At 38.7% G+C, this 16,880-nt stretch overlaps 1 protein-coding gene across 2 annotated transcripts in view; it reads left to right on the forward strand.

Moving 5' to 3' along the window:
- Window positions 1–16,880, forward strand: part of AFG2A (AFG2 AAA ATPase homolog A) — a 256,818-nt gene that overhangs the window by 185,890 nt on the left and 54,048 nt on the right. For both annotated transcript variants that reach the window (XM_080674407.1, XM_080674408.1), the window contains one exon: window positions 13,565–13,729. In XM_080674407.1, coding sequence (XP_080530533.1) covers window positions 13,565–13,729 — 165 coding nt within the window. The remainder of the gene's footprint in view (window positions 1–13,564; window positions 13,730–16,880) is intronic.

The following is a 16,880-nucleotide window of genomic DNA, read 5'->3' on the forward strand; positions in this document are numbered from 1 at the left end:
TAGACAGGTAGCCTACAGACTGATGGATTGGTTTGTGTTAATACAAACACAGGCTCAGGTGTTGTCATACAGAAACCTTTTTTTATTTTTTTATTGTTTATTTGATTTCTTTTTACAATTAAATTTATTGAGATGAAATTGGTCAACATGATCATATACTAGTAGGTTTCAGGTGTGGGTTTCTATGTTACAAGATCTGTATATTGTACTGTGTGCCCACCACCCAGCCAAATCTCCTGTCACCATGTATTAGGACCCCCCACTTCCCCTACCCCCTTCCCTCTGGCAAACACACTGCTGTTTATGTTCGCGAGAGAAACCCATTTTTAAAGAATTATTTTCCAAAGGACACAAAACGTTGTAACTCTAGCACTTAATCCTGTGCCTGGCACATAGGAGATACTCAGCAGATGCTTACAGAATTGAATTTCTCTGTGAATCTTGAACAGAGCACTGAAAACTCCCTCAACTCCAGGAGTAACTGAGTATCTCAGTAGATGTAATACAATTGGAAATGTTGTTGGAAAAGCCTTTCCAGCAGTTGCAAAATATAATCATGGCATATGGTAAGATCCAGATTTTTGGCAAGAATCATTCTCTTTGCAGAATACAAATACAAATATATCTAAAAGAAACCCTGCTTTATCTTTATCTTCCTTTGCTGTGGAGAAGCATTGTCAAGAGGGGAAATGTCCAATAAGTTGAACACTTTGGGCAGATCTACTTCAAAGATATCTCTTCAATCGTCCTTTTAAAGCTCACTGCCTCTGTTATATTCGTGTTTTAATTTAAGGCTCAAGGTTGTCCTAGCTTTCTTTTTTTAAATTTATTGGGGTGACATTGGTTAATAATATCATATAGGTTTCAGTTGTACATTTCTGTGATACATGATCTGTATCATTGTGCATTGTGTGCCCACCACCCAAAATCAAACCATCTTTGTCACCATCTATCTGGGACCCTTTAGCCTAGCTTTCTTTTTTTAAACAAAAAAATTTTAAATAGGTTTTTATTGATTTCAGAGAGGAAGTGAGAGGGAGAGAGAGATAGAAACATCAATGATGAGAGAATCATTGATCAGCTGCCTCCTGCACACCCCTTACCGGGGATCGAGCCCAAAACCCGGGCATGTGCCCTTGACTGGAATCGAACCTGGGACCCTGGAATCAAACCTGGGACCCTTCAGTCCACAGGCCGACGCTCTATCCACTGAGCCGAACCAGCTAGGGCTACCCTAGCTTTCTAACTGGACTTTACACTTCATTCCTGTGTCACCTACACTGCTGCAGAATTGTTTATTTTCTTAAACAGAAAATCAGGCCTGTCCTTCACCTGATTAAAAACCTCCGCAGTTTCCTAGGGACCATGAGACAAAGACCAAAGACCTTGGAATTTCCCACCATATATAAAATAACTGGACCTGGGTGTTTTGTTTTACTTCATTTCATTTACCTCCATGTGCCCATGTTTCAAGAATCCTCCACCCGTGCTTCCCAACCCTTTTCATGACCTGTCACATATGGAATACTAACCAGAAAAGGTTGCTGTCCGACTACCAGAGCCTCTGACCTCTCTGGGCTCCCGGAGCTCCTGAGAGCTGAGGGAAGCAATGTCCCAGCACACCTGTGATCCATCCACGTGCTGCCTCCAAGGTTGGCTCCCCAGTGTGACTACATAAACCTTTGCCTGCCCAGGAATGGTTAGTGCATTGCTGCCCCTTTAGTTCTTTGTTCGTAGCATTCCCTCTGCCTTTGCCCAATGTCTCAGTCTGGTAAATTCCCTTCTTATCTCTCAAGGCCCAGTTCATTTGGATCAGGGGAAGGTTTCTAGATTTTTAAAGGACATTTGAAATTCATTGTTTCCAAAGTCTTAAATCAGTTAATCTCAACTCTTGGAAATTCTCACTTTTTATTTTCTAAACCAGTTAAATAACTTAATTTTAAGGTTAGACAGTTACCTACTGCACTAATAATAATTTTGTAATTTTTAAAAATACAAATAAAATTCTCATTCCTTGGCTTTTTGGAAACTGGTTCTTTCCTCCATATACTCCATGGTATCAAATATACCCATTTCAAAACGGTTACTTATTTAAAGGATGATGTGTGTAGTACAAATTATATTATTACTACTTACTCCATTATACTATAAAATTAAAAGATCTCAAATGATTTTTTTGTGAAAAGGTTTACTAAGCTAAAAGCTGTAAGAGAAGAATTACAAAAATTGGTTTCCTTGGTTTAACAGAGCCTATTGCTTAAGTGTAATTTAGCTTGCTCTCTGACAGCATCCTCACTTAACTATTTCTGCCTTTCTAAAAATGTTTTATGTATGCATTAGGTAAATATTGCTGGGTTTAGCTCATTAAATGATTGGCCTTCAGTCTTGCAGCATCCATAAGGTTGCAATTTGATTCTTTCCTCACCCTGAAATTCTTAAAGTAGAAATTATTCATGTACTTTTTCATCTTTTCTACTACTGTCTTAGCCTGTTGGTTAAAACTTACTGCATTTAACTCTTTGTCTGTTGACTTTTCTTCACTTTTAATGTGTTCTTAAAGGTAAGGACCAAGTCATGTGCTTTTTTGTATTGCTAATAGTGCTTTGCACACAAAAAAGTTGAACAGTTGATATTTCTAGTTACTTTTAAATATGTGGATATTATAGGATTTTGTTATTCAAATTTTATATAAACCTGTTTCTGTTTCCTAATATCTGTTCAACAGATAATTCCTCCAACTCAAGTACAATTTATATTCTTTTTCATTAACCCAAAAGTAATACTAGTATAACGAAGTGTTCCTTACCGGGGCTTACATGATTTTTACTAAATATTACTTATTTTATTCTAAAGCTAATCTCCCTTCAGTTTAAACTTTTAGAGATAAAAGACATTATGTAATTGTATTCCTGAAACATTGAGAATTTAAGCCTTAAAAGATAGCAGCTAATGTGAAATAAGCCAGAGAAAATCAAATACTTATATGGTATCACTTATATGTGAAATCTTAAAAATAAGATAAAAAGGCCAGTTTTATAGAAACAATAGAATGATAGTTGCCAGGAGCCAAGGGGAGTGGGAAATGGAGAAATGTTGGTCAAAGAGTACAAATTTTCAGTTATGAGTACGTTCTGAGGATTGAATGTTCAACATAGTGACTATAGTTGATAACATGGTGTTGCGTACTTGAAATGTGCCTAGAGTAGATCTCGTATTTTCACCACACAAAAAAGAGTTAACTATGATGGCCATGTAATTACCTTGATAGTCATTTTACAGTGTGTATGTGTATCAGATCATCACATTGTACACCTTAAATATGTACAGCTGTATGTATCAATTCCTCAATAAAACTGGAAATAGATAAATATTTTTAAAGTTAGCAGCTAAAGTCAAAGATAAGAAACATTTCTAGATGTCAACTATGTCCATCTATATGCTGAGTGATCTGGATCAATAGCATGAAGAGATTTAATAAATACAGGTGTTCTACAGCTTCCTCTCTTAGTGATCCCTCGATCAGATTTCTATTGAAAAGAGCGAGCAGTTATCGAGCATTCCCTGTATCCACAGGGCTCAGTCAAGTGCTAGGGATAAGTATACAGGAACAATAATAGTGATGATGACATCTAAAGTGAACCATACATGCACTGTGCTGAGCACCTTATATAGATTATATCATTCAATTTATACATTCATCCTCTGAGTAAATACTAGGAGTGTTAAGGATTTTAAAGTACCAGTAGGTTTAAATGATTTGTCCGAGAGAAAAAAAAAGAAATAACAAACAAAAAATAAATAAATAAAAATAAATGATTTGTCTAGACAACAACTAATAAATAGTGGACCTAGAATTTTAACCCAGTTTAATTTTAACCCCTTCAGTCAATTCTTTTGGCCTTGCTTTTAAACTGTATGCCATATTACAAGTTACATACTTGAAAGAGTCATAGACGTTTATATAAAAGAAAACGATTAAGCTGAGACTTGAACAAGAGGAGGAGCTTGCCTGATAGCTAAGAAGATAAAATATCATTCTGAGCAGAGAAAAGGATATGTGAGGCAAGGAGGTGGAAGATATCCTGGTAGATTTGGCCAATTGAGTGGTTAGGTGCACTGGGAGCCATAGGTTGAGAAAAAAGTAGCTGCAGATAAGGTTGGAAAGTTACACCAAAATTAGGCAGGCCCAAAGTACCGTGCTTGAATTTGACTTTTCTCCTTGAGGGTGCCATTCATTAATGGTTAGAAAATAGGAAGTTACATAATTTTCAGTTAGAATGATCACTTTAGCAGTGATGTAGACAGAGGGAGGGAGAAGAAGGAAAGAATAAAACTGCAGGCAGAAAAACATCTAGCCACAGCAGCTAAAATATTTTAAATGAGATTGCCTTGGCTTGACTTTGTTGAGTAAACATTTACTGAGTGCCTTGTCTGCGCCATTGCTGAGTTTACAGTGTGGAATAAAACACTATATACCTTTCATTACATATAGCCTACAATCTGGTGGGAAAGTCAGACATTAAAGAAACACAAATATAACATGACCAAAGGCTCAACCAGACCGGAAGTCAGTGCTGGGTTGCCCTGACCAATCAGAACCAAATCTGGGTCAATTGTGAGGAGTCATTGATGCCTATGAGGTGGAGCTTTTGGTGCTGACTGGCATAGAAACTGACCAATCAGAAACAAATTGGCTGGCAGAGGAGAGCATTTGGGGGCGAGATCAGGCCGGCAGGGGAGAGCAGTTGAAGGCTCAATCAGGCTAGCAGGGGAGAGCAGTTAGGGGCAATCAGGCAGGCAGGCAGAGAGGTTAGGGGCGATCAGGTGGGCAGGCAGGTGAGTGGTTAGGAGCCAGCAGTCCCAGATTGTGAGAGGGGTGTTGGGATCGGACCTAAACCAGTGGTCAGACATCCTCCAAGGGTGGATGCAGGCTGGGCTGAGAGGAAACCCCCCCCCCCCGCCCCATGCATGAATTTCGTGCACTGGGCCTCTAGTATATAATAAAGAAGATGGAGAATAAATGAACATTTCAAAAGAGGTATCATAAGCCACACATGTTAATCAGTTGAATTTATTTTTTTATTTTTTTTTCAAAGAAGTAGCTTTTGTTTTATTGATTTTTCTCTTTTCAGTTTTTTTTTTTTTTACATATCTTACCATTGCCCCACCCCACCCCACTCCCATACATGCCCTCACCCCCCAATGTTTTGCATCCATTGGTTACTCTTATATGCATGCATATAAGTCCTTAGGTTGATCTCTTATTTCCCCCACCTCTCCCTAACCTTCCCACTGTAATTTGACAGTCTGTTTGATGCTTTACTGCCTCTGTATCTATCTTTCTGTTCATCAGTTTATAATGTTTTTTATTATCCACAAATGAGTGAGATCATGTGGTATTTTTCTTTCATTGACTGGCTTATTTCACTTAGCATAATGTTCTCCAATTCCATCCAGGTTGCTACAAATGGTAAGAATTCCTTCTTTTTTATGGCAGCATAGTATTCCATTGTGTAGATGTACCATAGTTTTCTGATCCAGTCATCTGCTGATGGGCATTTAGGCTGTTTCCAAATCTTAGCTATTGTAAATTGTGCTGCTATGAACATAGGGGTGCATATATCCTTTCTGATTGGTGTTTCTAGTTTCTTAGGATATATTCCTAGGAGTGGGATTACTGGGTCAAATGGGAGTTCCATTTTCAGTTTTTTGAGGAAACTCCATACTGTTCTCCACAGTGGCTGCACCAGTCTGCATTCCCAACAGCAGTGCACGAGGGTTCCTTTTTCTCCGCATCCTCACCAACACTTGTCGTTTGTTGATTTGTTGATGATAGCCATTCTGACAGGTGTGAGATGGTATCGCATTGTCGTTTTGATTTGCATCTCTCGGATAATTAGTGACTTTGAGCATGTTTTCATGTGTCTCTTGGCCTTTCTTCTGTCTTCTTTTGAAAAGATTCTATTTAGGTCCGTTGCCCATTTTTTTATTGGATCATTTATCTTCCTTTCATTAAGTTGTATAAGCTGCCTGTAGAAGTTGGAGATTAAACCTTTATCAGTGATAACATTTGCAAATATGTTCTCCCATACCGTGGGGTTTCTTATTGTTTTGTTGATGGTCTCCTTTGCTGTGCAAAAGCTTTTTATTTTGATGTAGTCCCATTTGTTTATTTTCTCTTTGGTTCCATTGCCCTAGGGGCAGTATCAGTGAAGAAGTTCTTTTGGCATATGTCTGAGATTTTGCTGCCTGTGGATTCCTCTAGTATTTTTATGGTTTCCCGTTGTATGTTTAAGTCCTGTATCCATTTTGAGTTTATTTTTGTGTATGGTGTAAGTTGGTGGTCTAGTTTCATTTTTTTGCATGTATCAGTCCAATTTTCCCAACACCATTTATTGAAGAGACTGTCTTGACTCCGTTGTATGTTCATGCCTCCTTTTAATCAGTTGAATTTAGTAGGAGAGAGAGATGCCTAGAATAAGTTAAAGGTTTCTTTGAAATAAATCAGAACTGTTACCAAGGATTCACCTCTCTCCCCAGTTTCTGGCACTATTTTCTCTATGAATCATGAGACATTGATATGTGTTTTATTGGAGCAAAATATAAAGACTCAGTGCTGCTTTTCTTTTCTAGAGGAAGACACTCCCCACACTTACATACACACCCTTGTTGATCATTTTAAATGAATGGCAGCCATAGGACCTGCTTTTTCAGTGTCTGTTTTAATACTTTGGTCTGAACAAGTATTTCTATGCTAATTAGATTAGATTTGAACATTGATAGAATATGAAATTACAGGTATTAGATTTCAGAATCTCTTAAAACGAGACCCGTAACTGTGGTATATGGTTGGATCAATAAGAATCCTTATTGTGAAATAACAGAAATGCTTTCGAGTTCTTTTTGTGAAGGTCAGAAGCAAAAAAGTTAATAGTATTCATTCAATTAATTAGTACAATTAGTAAAATAGGACACATTTTCAGTAATGACCATGTAATATAAGCTGTGGGCGTGACATTGGGTAAGATACTGTATTGGAGTCTTAGAATTGGGGCTGGAAGGTCATCAAATACCGTGCTTCTTAGTCTTTGGTCACGAGCAGATTTCAGGTGAACTCCATGGAATTATTTATAAAATTGTATGAGGATGTTTTGTCATCTGTGCAATTAAAGGGGAATTCTTATCAGATGCACATAGGCTTCTCTTATTAAAAAGCCATCTCCATTTTCACATGAGGAAACAGGCTGATAGAGGTCTTGAATAAATTCTCTTGAAAAGGCAGTTTTCCCTATGATTTTTTAAAAATAGAGTTTTAATGTAGAGGCCACAATATCTGTGATCTTGGGGCCAGAGGGTTCTGAGTATTAGGAAGCCTTGGCTTGGTTTTTCATTGAGAGCTGTCTTGTGATTTTAAAATAACAGAATCTGCCATCATTCAGAACCTGCCATCATTCTTCCACCCTAATATCTCAGGACAGTATTTTAAAAAGAAATTCTAGGAAGGCTGTTAATTCATTTAGGGTTCTACAGGAAGGAAAGCTCTTTTTTTAAGCTCACTTTCACTGACAAGATCAGGCCAGAAAAAGCTTAGCTGGCTGTTGGCCTAGACAACATTATGGTCATTGAAGTGTGCTCAGCCTTGCACTGTCCGGGTATTAGGGGGAAAAGCACAGATGCATGCTGAGTGTTGTTCCAGTGACTTAGATATGTCCTTTGCTGTGTTGTTCGTTCAGCTATTAGAAAGGGAGGTTTAAAGGACCTAGAATATGACTTTTTCTAGAAGGGTGAAAAGGATAACTTCAACTTTATAAAAAAATAAACCAAGTTATTCACAGCTGTATCCCAAGCCACTAAAACAAGGTCTAGAACATAATAGATGTATAATTTTGATGAAATAATTATTCACATTTATTTTGTTATCCATATCGTATTTCAGAATAAGAACATTTTTCATTTGTCCATTGATAGAATTGCATATTGTACTGGCAGGATAGTAAAGTACTAGTAAAAAAGGACTGATTCAACTTTGAGACTCCTGATTTCAGCCCAGTTTCTGCCATTTTATTGTGTGATCTTGGGCCTCATTTTCTTTTTCCTAATGGGGTATAATATATCTACTTCACAGGATTTGGAGAACTATTACTAGTAAGTGAAATATAGTATGTGAGAAGTGCTTGATAGATTCCCCCTTTTTTTTTGGTATTTAATAAACCTTTATTGTTCAGATTATTATAATTGTTCCTCTTTTTTCCCCCCATAGCTCCCCTCCACCCGGTTCCCACCCCACCCTCTGCTCTTACCCCCGCCCCCCTGCACTGTCCTCATCCATAGGTGTACGATTTTTGTCCAGTCTCTTCCTGCATCCCCCACACCCATTTCCCCCCAAGAATTGTCAATCCACTCCCTTTCTGTGCCCCTGATTCTATTATATTCACCAGTTTATTCTGTTCATCAGATTTTTTATTCACTTGATTTTTTAGATTCACTTGTTGATAGATATGTATTTGTTGTTCATATTTTTTTATCTTTACCTTTTTCTTCTTCCTCTCTTAAAGAATGCCTTTCAGCATTTCATATAATACTGGTTTGGCGGTGATGAACTCCTTTAGCTTTTTCTTATCTGTGAAGCTCTTTATCTGACCTTCAATTCTGAATGATAGCTTTGCTGGGTAGAGTAATCTTGATTGTAGGTTCTTGCTATTCATCACTTTGAATATTTCTTGCCACTCCCGTCTGGCCTGCATAGTTTCTGTTGAGAAATCCGCTGACAGTCGTATGGGTGCTCCCTTGTAGGTAACTAACTGTTTTTCTCTTGCTGCTTTTAATATTCTCTCTTTGTCTTTTGCTCTTGGCATTTTAATTATGATGTGTCTTGGTGTGGTCCTCTTTTGGATTCCTTTTGTTTGGGGTTCTGTGCGCTTCCTGGACTTGTAAGTCTATTTCTTTCACCAGGTGGGGGAAGTTTTCGGTCATTATTTCTTCAAATAGGTTTTCAGTATCTTGCTCTCTTTCTTCTTCTGGCACCCCCATAATTCAGATGTTGGTATGCTTGAAGTTGGCCCAGAGGCTCCTTACACTGTCTTCATATTCTTGGGTTCTTTTTTCTTTTTGCTTTTCCGGTTGGGTATTTTTTGCTTCTTTGTATTTCAAATCTTTGGCTTGATTCTTGAGATCCTCTAGTCTGCTGTTGGATCTCTGTATATTATTTTTTATTTCAGTCAGTGTATGCTTAATTTCTTGTTGGTCCTTTTTCATATCCTCAAGGGTCTCACTAAATTTATTGGCCTTTTCTAGAAAATTCTTGAAAAACCTTATACCGTGGTTTTGAACTCTATATCCAGTCGTTTGCTTTCCTCCATTTCTTTCATTTTTGACCTGTTTCTTTGTCTCCGCATTTTGGCTGCTTCCCCGAATTGATAGAGTGACTTTGTGTGCTAGGTGTCCTATAGGGTCCAGTGGCTCAGCCTCCCCAGTTACCTGAGGTGGACACTCTTGGTGCACCCCTTTGTGGGCTGTGTGCACAGTCTTGTTGTAGTTAAGCCTTGATTGTTGTTGGTATCTCTGGGAGGAATTGACCTCCAGGCCAATTGGCTGTGAGGATCAGCTGTGTCTACACTGGGAGAACTTCTGTGCTGGAGACACCCTTATGAGACAAGACTTGCTTCAGTGGGGCTTTGGTGCTCACTGAGTCTGCCCCCTGAGTGTGTCCCTTATGGATCTGAGGAGTTGTAATCTGGATGGTCCCACTCTGACCCCTGCGTACATTGGCTCTTGGATCTCCAAGGAGGTGCTAATTTAGCCTCTGCCTGAGGCCACCCAGCAGGAGCTACAGAGAGATCTGCAGATTCCTCTTCTTTGTTTGGGTTTTGGAGGTGCCCAGATGAGGCCCAGCTGTGAAGCAGTGCAAGCTGCTGCGGGACCTTGGGCCTTCTTTTGGATGTTCTGGGTCTCACTGACTCAACTGCAGTTTGTTAGGTAAGTTTAGAATTCAAAGGACTAGGCCATTCATATGCAAAAGCCTCTGCGCTCAGCTTGGATGGGGCTGAGTCTCAGGGCAGAGCAAACAGCAATGGCTTCGTGGGGCGAGATCTCAGGGTGAAGCAAACAGAAATGGCTTCCCGTCAGCCCTGCCCTAAGAGGCCCCTGGGTCTCAGTGTCCTGCGGTAATCGCTGCAAGCACCTCTGAGAGAAAGCCACCCTTGAGTTCTGCCCGCTGCCAGACAGTCCAGTTTCTCCCCATATGAGTCTGGGTCCCCAGAGTCTCGCCCAGAATTGGAGTTCAGAGCAGTCGGGAGCTTTTGTTTTCCTCCCGATTGAGAAAGCCAGCCACGTACTCAGTTGCCACCCCGCTCCCTGCGTGTGCCTCCGTACCTCTGCCTTCTGCAGCTCCTGTGAGTCTCAGTGTGCTTTTCTCTTTCCTTCTAGTTGAAGAATTTCCACTCAGCCAGCCTTCCTGTGGTTCTGGATGATGTCTGTTTTGTCTTTTAGTTGTAGTTTTGAAATTGTTGTGCGAGGCAGCAGTTTAGGTGTTTACCTATGCCGCCATCTTCGTTTCTCTCGCTTGATAGATTCTTAAGGGCTATTTAATATTACTGTTATTTGTCTTAGATAACATTTTGAATAATTTGGAAATATGTATTTACTGGAGTCATTCTAATTTCCTGAATCCTGCATTTGCTTTTGGTGGGAAGCTGTGATCCCCATGATTGAATTCTGTGACATTGTGCATTTCAAGGAAGCCAATCATGTGTCACTTCCTCCCAATGGACTGATGCTAGGGTTGGGGAAGAGTCTACAGATAATTAAAGCATTTATTTTTTAAACAAAGGGAATATATTTAGTACATATTTGTTAGTTGACTTGCTTGCTATTTTGGTGTATAACTTAGGAATTAACAGTTATCTGGTAGACACTCTTCATGTTCTAGGTATTGCAACATGTGCAAAACCCATACAATAGCATTTTCCAAAATGAAAATGGAATATTAGCTTTTGAGATGTTCTATGATTAGAATCTTGGAATTTGGGATAGAATTTCTATAGACTACTGTAGTCCTCTCCTGAAGATTTTTCATATCCAATCTATTTGGAATTCTAAACATGATATGATAAGATAAATTTAAAAATTAAAAATAAAGATAGTCCTTCCTGGATTTATATATTTCTAATTTTTCTCTTTCTTTTATAGGCACACTAATGTTAGAATGATAAAATTGTCAATAAATACTATTTTCCACACCTATTTGTAAGCTACCAGCTAGTCTGCCACATATAGGTCACCCTATTTGTAAGCTAACTAGCCAGCCTGCCACAGTGTCATGGAGACTGGCAAAAGACATGAAACTCCTGGGTCAGAGACAGCAGACAATTTATCGTGTTCCCTAAGAACTAATTTCCACAGAGCAATTATATTAGGTTTTGATGTTTGCATTTTCTGTAATGTTTTATGTATGGTCCCAGGTATATTTTCAGGGTCTTGTTTTTTGGTTTTCTTTTTTTCTTCTTCTTTTCTTTTGTTTGTTTAATTAGATGTTGTTCCTGCCTAGTTCTTATTTTCCTTAGTTCTGTATTTACTTCTATGGCATCTTCTTTCTGGATACTTCACTCTAAAAAGGGTAGATATAGAAATGTGCTATTTTTAACTATTTATAAGTGAGTGTCTCTTAAAGCTTCAGGAAATGCCATTTCTGATTATGCCAGCAATAAGAGGAATTTTTTGGAGGTGGAAGAAGTCTACATTTTAGGAGTGTTTCATTTACAAAGCTCTTCATTTGTTCCTGAATATTCAATTTTCTATCTTATGTCATTTTCCTTCAATCTGAAGATCTTTCTTTAGCATTTTCTGTGGTGGTTTTCTTTGTCTGACAATGACTTAATTTTTTTTTTTTTTCATTATTGAAGGATATTTCCACTGGGAATAGAATTCTAGGATGACGTTTTTTGTTCTCCCAGCACTTTGAAAATGTTGTTCCACTGGTTCCCGCTTTCCATTGTTTAGATTGAGTCATTAGTGATTCAAACCATTGTTCCCTGTATTCATTCTGGCAGCTTCAAGATTGTCTTTATCTTTGGTTTTCAGTAATTGCACTATAATAATTTTAATAATTTGGAAATACATGTTTATTGGAGTCATTGGTACTAATAGCATAAGATAGATATAGGTGAAATTGGGATGAAAGTTCTCATCCCTTTCCTTGGGCACCTTTCAAGTGGATGTGGTCAGGTGTGGTTTTCTTTGTATTTATTTTGCTTGAGATTCACTGAGCTTCTTAATTATGTAAATTTGGACTGAATAAAATTTACACATAATTGATCACTCTTGTAGGAGGGACAATATCTAAAGGTCTAACATACATGTAATTAGAGAGCCAAAACTTTCCTCAGAGCTGTGTTTATTTTAGGGCTCTCTGAAGGACCTTAACCCATATTCTAAGTTACTGCAGGAAGTTACAACAAATACCTTTTGCTACGATGAATGCAAGTCATATTTACATTCCCCTAAAAGACAATAGTCATCTTTTACTAACCTAACAGTTCCTGAGAAAATATTGCTTTTCTATTTTCAAAAGTAGCCTGAATATTGTTTATTGATTTGAATCTTTAAAATAGATTGTAGAATATATAGTAGGTGTTTTCTTTTTTTTTCTAGATATAGACTTCTATTTTATTTTCTTCTCTCTGTGTTTTTATTTTTAAACATTTTTTTCTTTATTGATTAAAGTATTATATATGTGTCCTTTTATCCCTGCATTGCCCCCTCCACGCCCCGCCCCCCGCAACTCATGCCTTCACCCCTCTGGTGTCTTTATCTATTGGTTAGGCTTATATGCATGCATACAAGTCCTTTGGTTGATCTCTTCCCCTTACCCCCACCCTCCCCTACCTTCCCTCTGACGTTTGACGGTCTGATCGATGCTTCTCTGTCTCTGGATCTGTTTCTGTTCATCAGTTTATGTTGTTCATTATATTCCAAATGAGTGAGATCATGTGATATTTATCTTTCTCTGACTGGCTTATTACACTTAGTATAATGCTCTCCAGTTCCATCCATGCTGTTGCAAATGGTAAGAATTCCTTCTTTTTTACCACAGCATAGTATTCCATTGTGTAGATGTACCACAGTTTTTTGTTTTTTATTTTATTTTTATTTTTAAATATATTTTATTGATTTCTTACAGAGAGGACGGGGGGGAGGATAGATTGTTAGAAATATCGATGAGAGAGAAACATCGATCAGCTGCCTCCTGCACACCTCCCACTGAGGATGTGCCTGCAACCCAGGTACATGCCCTTGACCGGAATCAAACCCAGGACCCTTCAGTCCGCAGGCCTACGCTCTATCCACGGAGCCAAACCGGTCAGGGCTGTACCACAGTTTTTTAATCCACTCATCTGCTGATGGGCACTTAGGCTGTTTCCACATCTTAGCTATGGTAAATTGTTTACTAACTATGAAGAATAGTGGTTTGTTCATGAGATTCTGGACATCCCTTTCCTTGGGCACCTTTCACGTGGAACGTCAATTTTGAGCCTGGTTAATCCGCATTGCCCCATCTTCCTTCCAGGCTTTGATGCGTCCTGGAAGAATCGATAGAATCGTCTATGTGCCTTTACCAGATGCAGCAACAAGGAAGGAAATATTTAACCTGCAGTTTCACTCGATGCCAATCAGTCAGGATGTTGATCTGAATGAACTCATCCTCCAAACGGACACATATTCTGGAGCAGAGGTAAGAAAGTTCTCAAAATATATTAGTGGGAGGAAAGTGGTGGTTTGGGGTCATTAGCAAAAAGACTGCTTGATTGCCCTAACTGGTTTGGCTCAGTGGATAGAGCGTCGTCCTGCGGACTCAAGGGTCCCAGGTTTGATTCCAGTCAAGGGCATGTACCTTGGTTGCGGGCACATCCCTGGTGGGGGTTGTGCAGGGGGCAGCTGATTGATGTTTCTAACTCTCTATCCCTCTCCCTTCCTCTCTGTAAAAATCAATAAGATACTTAAAAAGACTGCTTGATGCCAATTGTTTTAAATAACTGTATATTTAAAAAAATATTAAAACAAGAAATGGCACTTCATGATAGGTGATCACTAAATGAAATTGCATTTTACCCGACCTCTGTTATATCTCAATTGTTTTTACCTGGCTCCTGTTATTGCTCAAAATGTAGTCTTCAGAAAAGTAGCAGGATTCCTCTTTGGAGCTTCTTGAGACAGCAGCTTCCAACTATACTTCTTTGAACTTTGATTTCTTGGCCTATCAGATGGAAATGATATATACAACTGCCTACTGTTTTCTCATAGAGATCATATAAGTGAAATTAGGAATCATGAGAGCACTCTGAAGTTCAAAAGACTTGGCCAAGAGATTGTATCATTATTATATTTTATCAAAATTTTGGGAAATTATCTCAGTCTACTTGTGTATTATCAGAGATTCTCTTCTAAAAACTGTAAAAGAGACAGTCTGCCCTTAACTGAAAATATACTCAATAAGAGCAGCCAGAACTCTGAAAATGGAAAGTTTTAAGTATGGCAGATAAACATTTTTTTAAATTTTTTTTGGTCCTTAGCAACTGTTTACTTAGGCTGTTTTTACTTACAAAATACAATTCTATTAAAATAATTGTGCATCTTTCTACATGCATTTCTTAAGACAGTGGTCGGCAAACTGCGGCTCGCGAGCCACACGCGGCTTGCGAGCCGCGGTTTGCTGCTGTTAAGAAAAGGACAAACTTAACAGAAATATCTTCTGAGTACCATTGGACATAGTATATTTATACTGGGAAATTGCTATTTTTTAACTAAGAAATTGTAGAGTCTTTCATTCTGAGTTATCTAGCAGATTGGAACTGTATTCTATTTTGCTTGCTGTTGTTTGTCTCTCTCTGCTATAAAATCCAGAGATTAACACATTACAGGTTGTTTAGTAGTGCTCAGAGAACACATAGGTCAATTTACACAGTCATAGATAATAACTACCAAATAGATTCCAAAGGAACTTGTTTTGCCTCAGGTATGAACTGTGTATATTTTATTTTCCCCCTTTAGGTTTTTCAGTTGCACTGCGGGGAGGAAGAGGGAAGCGATGTAAAAAGTAGCTTAAGACGCAGATGAAGGGCATTTACTTTTAATTTCTATCTGAAACAATAGTCCTAACTAATGAGCATCTCTTTGGCATGACTGTCCATTATGATAAAATGAACATGTAACTACTGTTGACTGACTGCTGCCACATTTCAGGAGTTCACTTTTTGATGTGAGACCAAAGGCTGGCATCATGTACATGATATGTCAGTTTACAGGAAACGGCAAGAAGACACCATAAATCTTTCACTTGAGCTGAGGGAGGAGGAAGAGTAGTTAGCAAGGTATAAATGTGCCTTTCTCACTTTGAAGTAATTTATGGCAGTAACAGAGAAGGGCAAAACAAAAATCAAAGCCAGTGAGGTTCTGTCTGGCTGAAAGGAAGAAACTCAGGTGGTGCCAGGAATTACTGTACCAGCTTGCTAGTTCTTATGTGGTGCATGCCTTATTTAGTCTAAAATACAAGCACATTCGTTTCTGCTTAATATTTATATCAGATCTTCTAAAAATAGTCACAGAAAAAGTACCAGAAAATTCTGTTCTTCCTCGAATTACATTTTTCGTATCCCATAATGCTTGAGTGGGAGAAGGGTATCCCACTGTGGTCCTAATTATAATCGGTATCATCGAAATTTTGTTCCAGAGCTATATCTTACTAAGTCAGGGGTTTTCAACTTGGACAAGACAGGGTTGTATAATACTTGGGGGGTCTTTTTTGGGGGGTGCCCTATTTTTGAGAACTATTATCATTTTTTTTTTTAAATCTTCAAATTGCCCTGGCCATTGTTGCTAAGTGTTTAGGCAGCCATGGGCAAACTACGGCCCGCGGGCCGGATCCGGCTGTTCTATCCGGTTCTCTTGGTCTCCCCTCCGCTCCTTTACTTTGAATTTATATTAGTTCACACAAACACTCCATCCATGCTTTTGTTCTGGCCCTCCGGTCCAGTTTAAGAACCCATTGTGGCCCTCGAGTCAAAAAGTTTGCCCACCCCTGGTTTAGAGCATCGGCCTGCATACCAAAGCGTCTCAGGTTCAATTCTCAGTCAAGGGTAGGTACCTTGGGTTGCAGGTTTGCTCCCTGCCCTGGATCCGGGTGCATGCTGTAGACAACCAATCAATGTGTCTCTCTCTCACATCTATGTTTCTCTCTCTCTCTCCCCCTCCCTCACTCCCTTCCACTCTCTCTGAAAATCAGTGGAAAAAATATCCTCTGATGAGGATTAACAACCAAAAAAAGTCTTAAAATTAACAAATAGGAAATGTAAGAGATAAAATTTAGCTTCAGATAAATATAAGATCTCATCCCCGCCCCACCCCATCAAAATGAAATGGTGCTGTAATGTTGAGAGCCAAAATTAGTTTTGATTTTTTTTAATAGTAAAATAAATTCAAAGCCAGAACCTCAGTCTCCTGCCTCCTACAGACTCATTGCTTTACCACTGATGTAACTAATTTATTTTCTCCCCAGGCTAAGGCCATATCCTTCAGCAGAGAACCTTCTACATAGTATATATTTAACACTTATTAAACTGAAAAAAAAAAAAAAAAGAAAAAAAGAAAGAGATTTAAAAAATTATATTTAGGGAAAATAAGCTTTTATTCTCATTTGTCATAAGAGGAGTCCTCTAACATTGTAGCAATGCATCCTGCTACAGGCACAGCCAGTGTTTCAGAGTTCGAGAGTGTCTCCGTCCACTTTTGGTATCTATGATAATAAAACCATAATATGCTAATTAGACCGGATGTCCTTCCGGACAAAGCTGGGGAAGCGAGGGAAGCCCAGGTCCCAGGTCCCGGGT

The sequence above is a fragment of the Plecotus auritus genome, assembly GCF_963455305.1.
Source record: "Plecotus auritus genome assembly, chromosome: 6".
Taxonomy (NCBI): Eukaryota; Metazoa; Chordata; class Mammalia; order Chiroptera; family Vespertilionidae; genus Plecotus; species Plecotus auritus.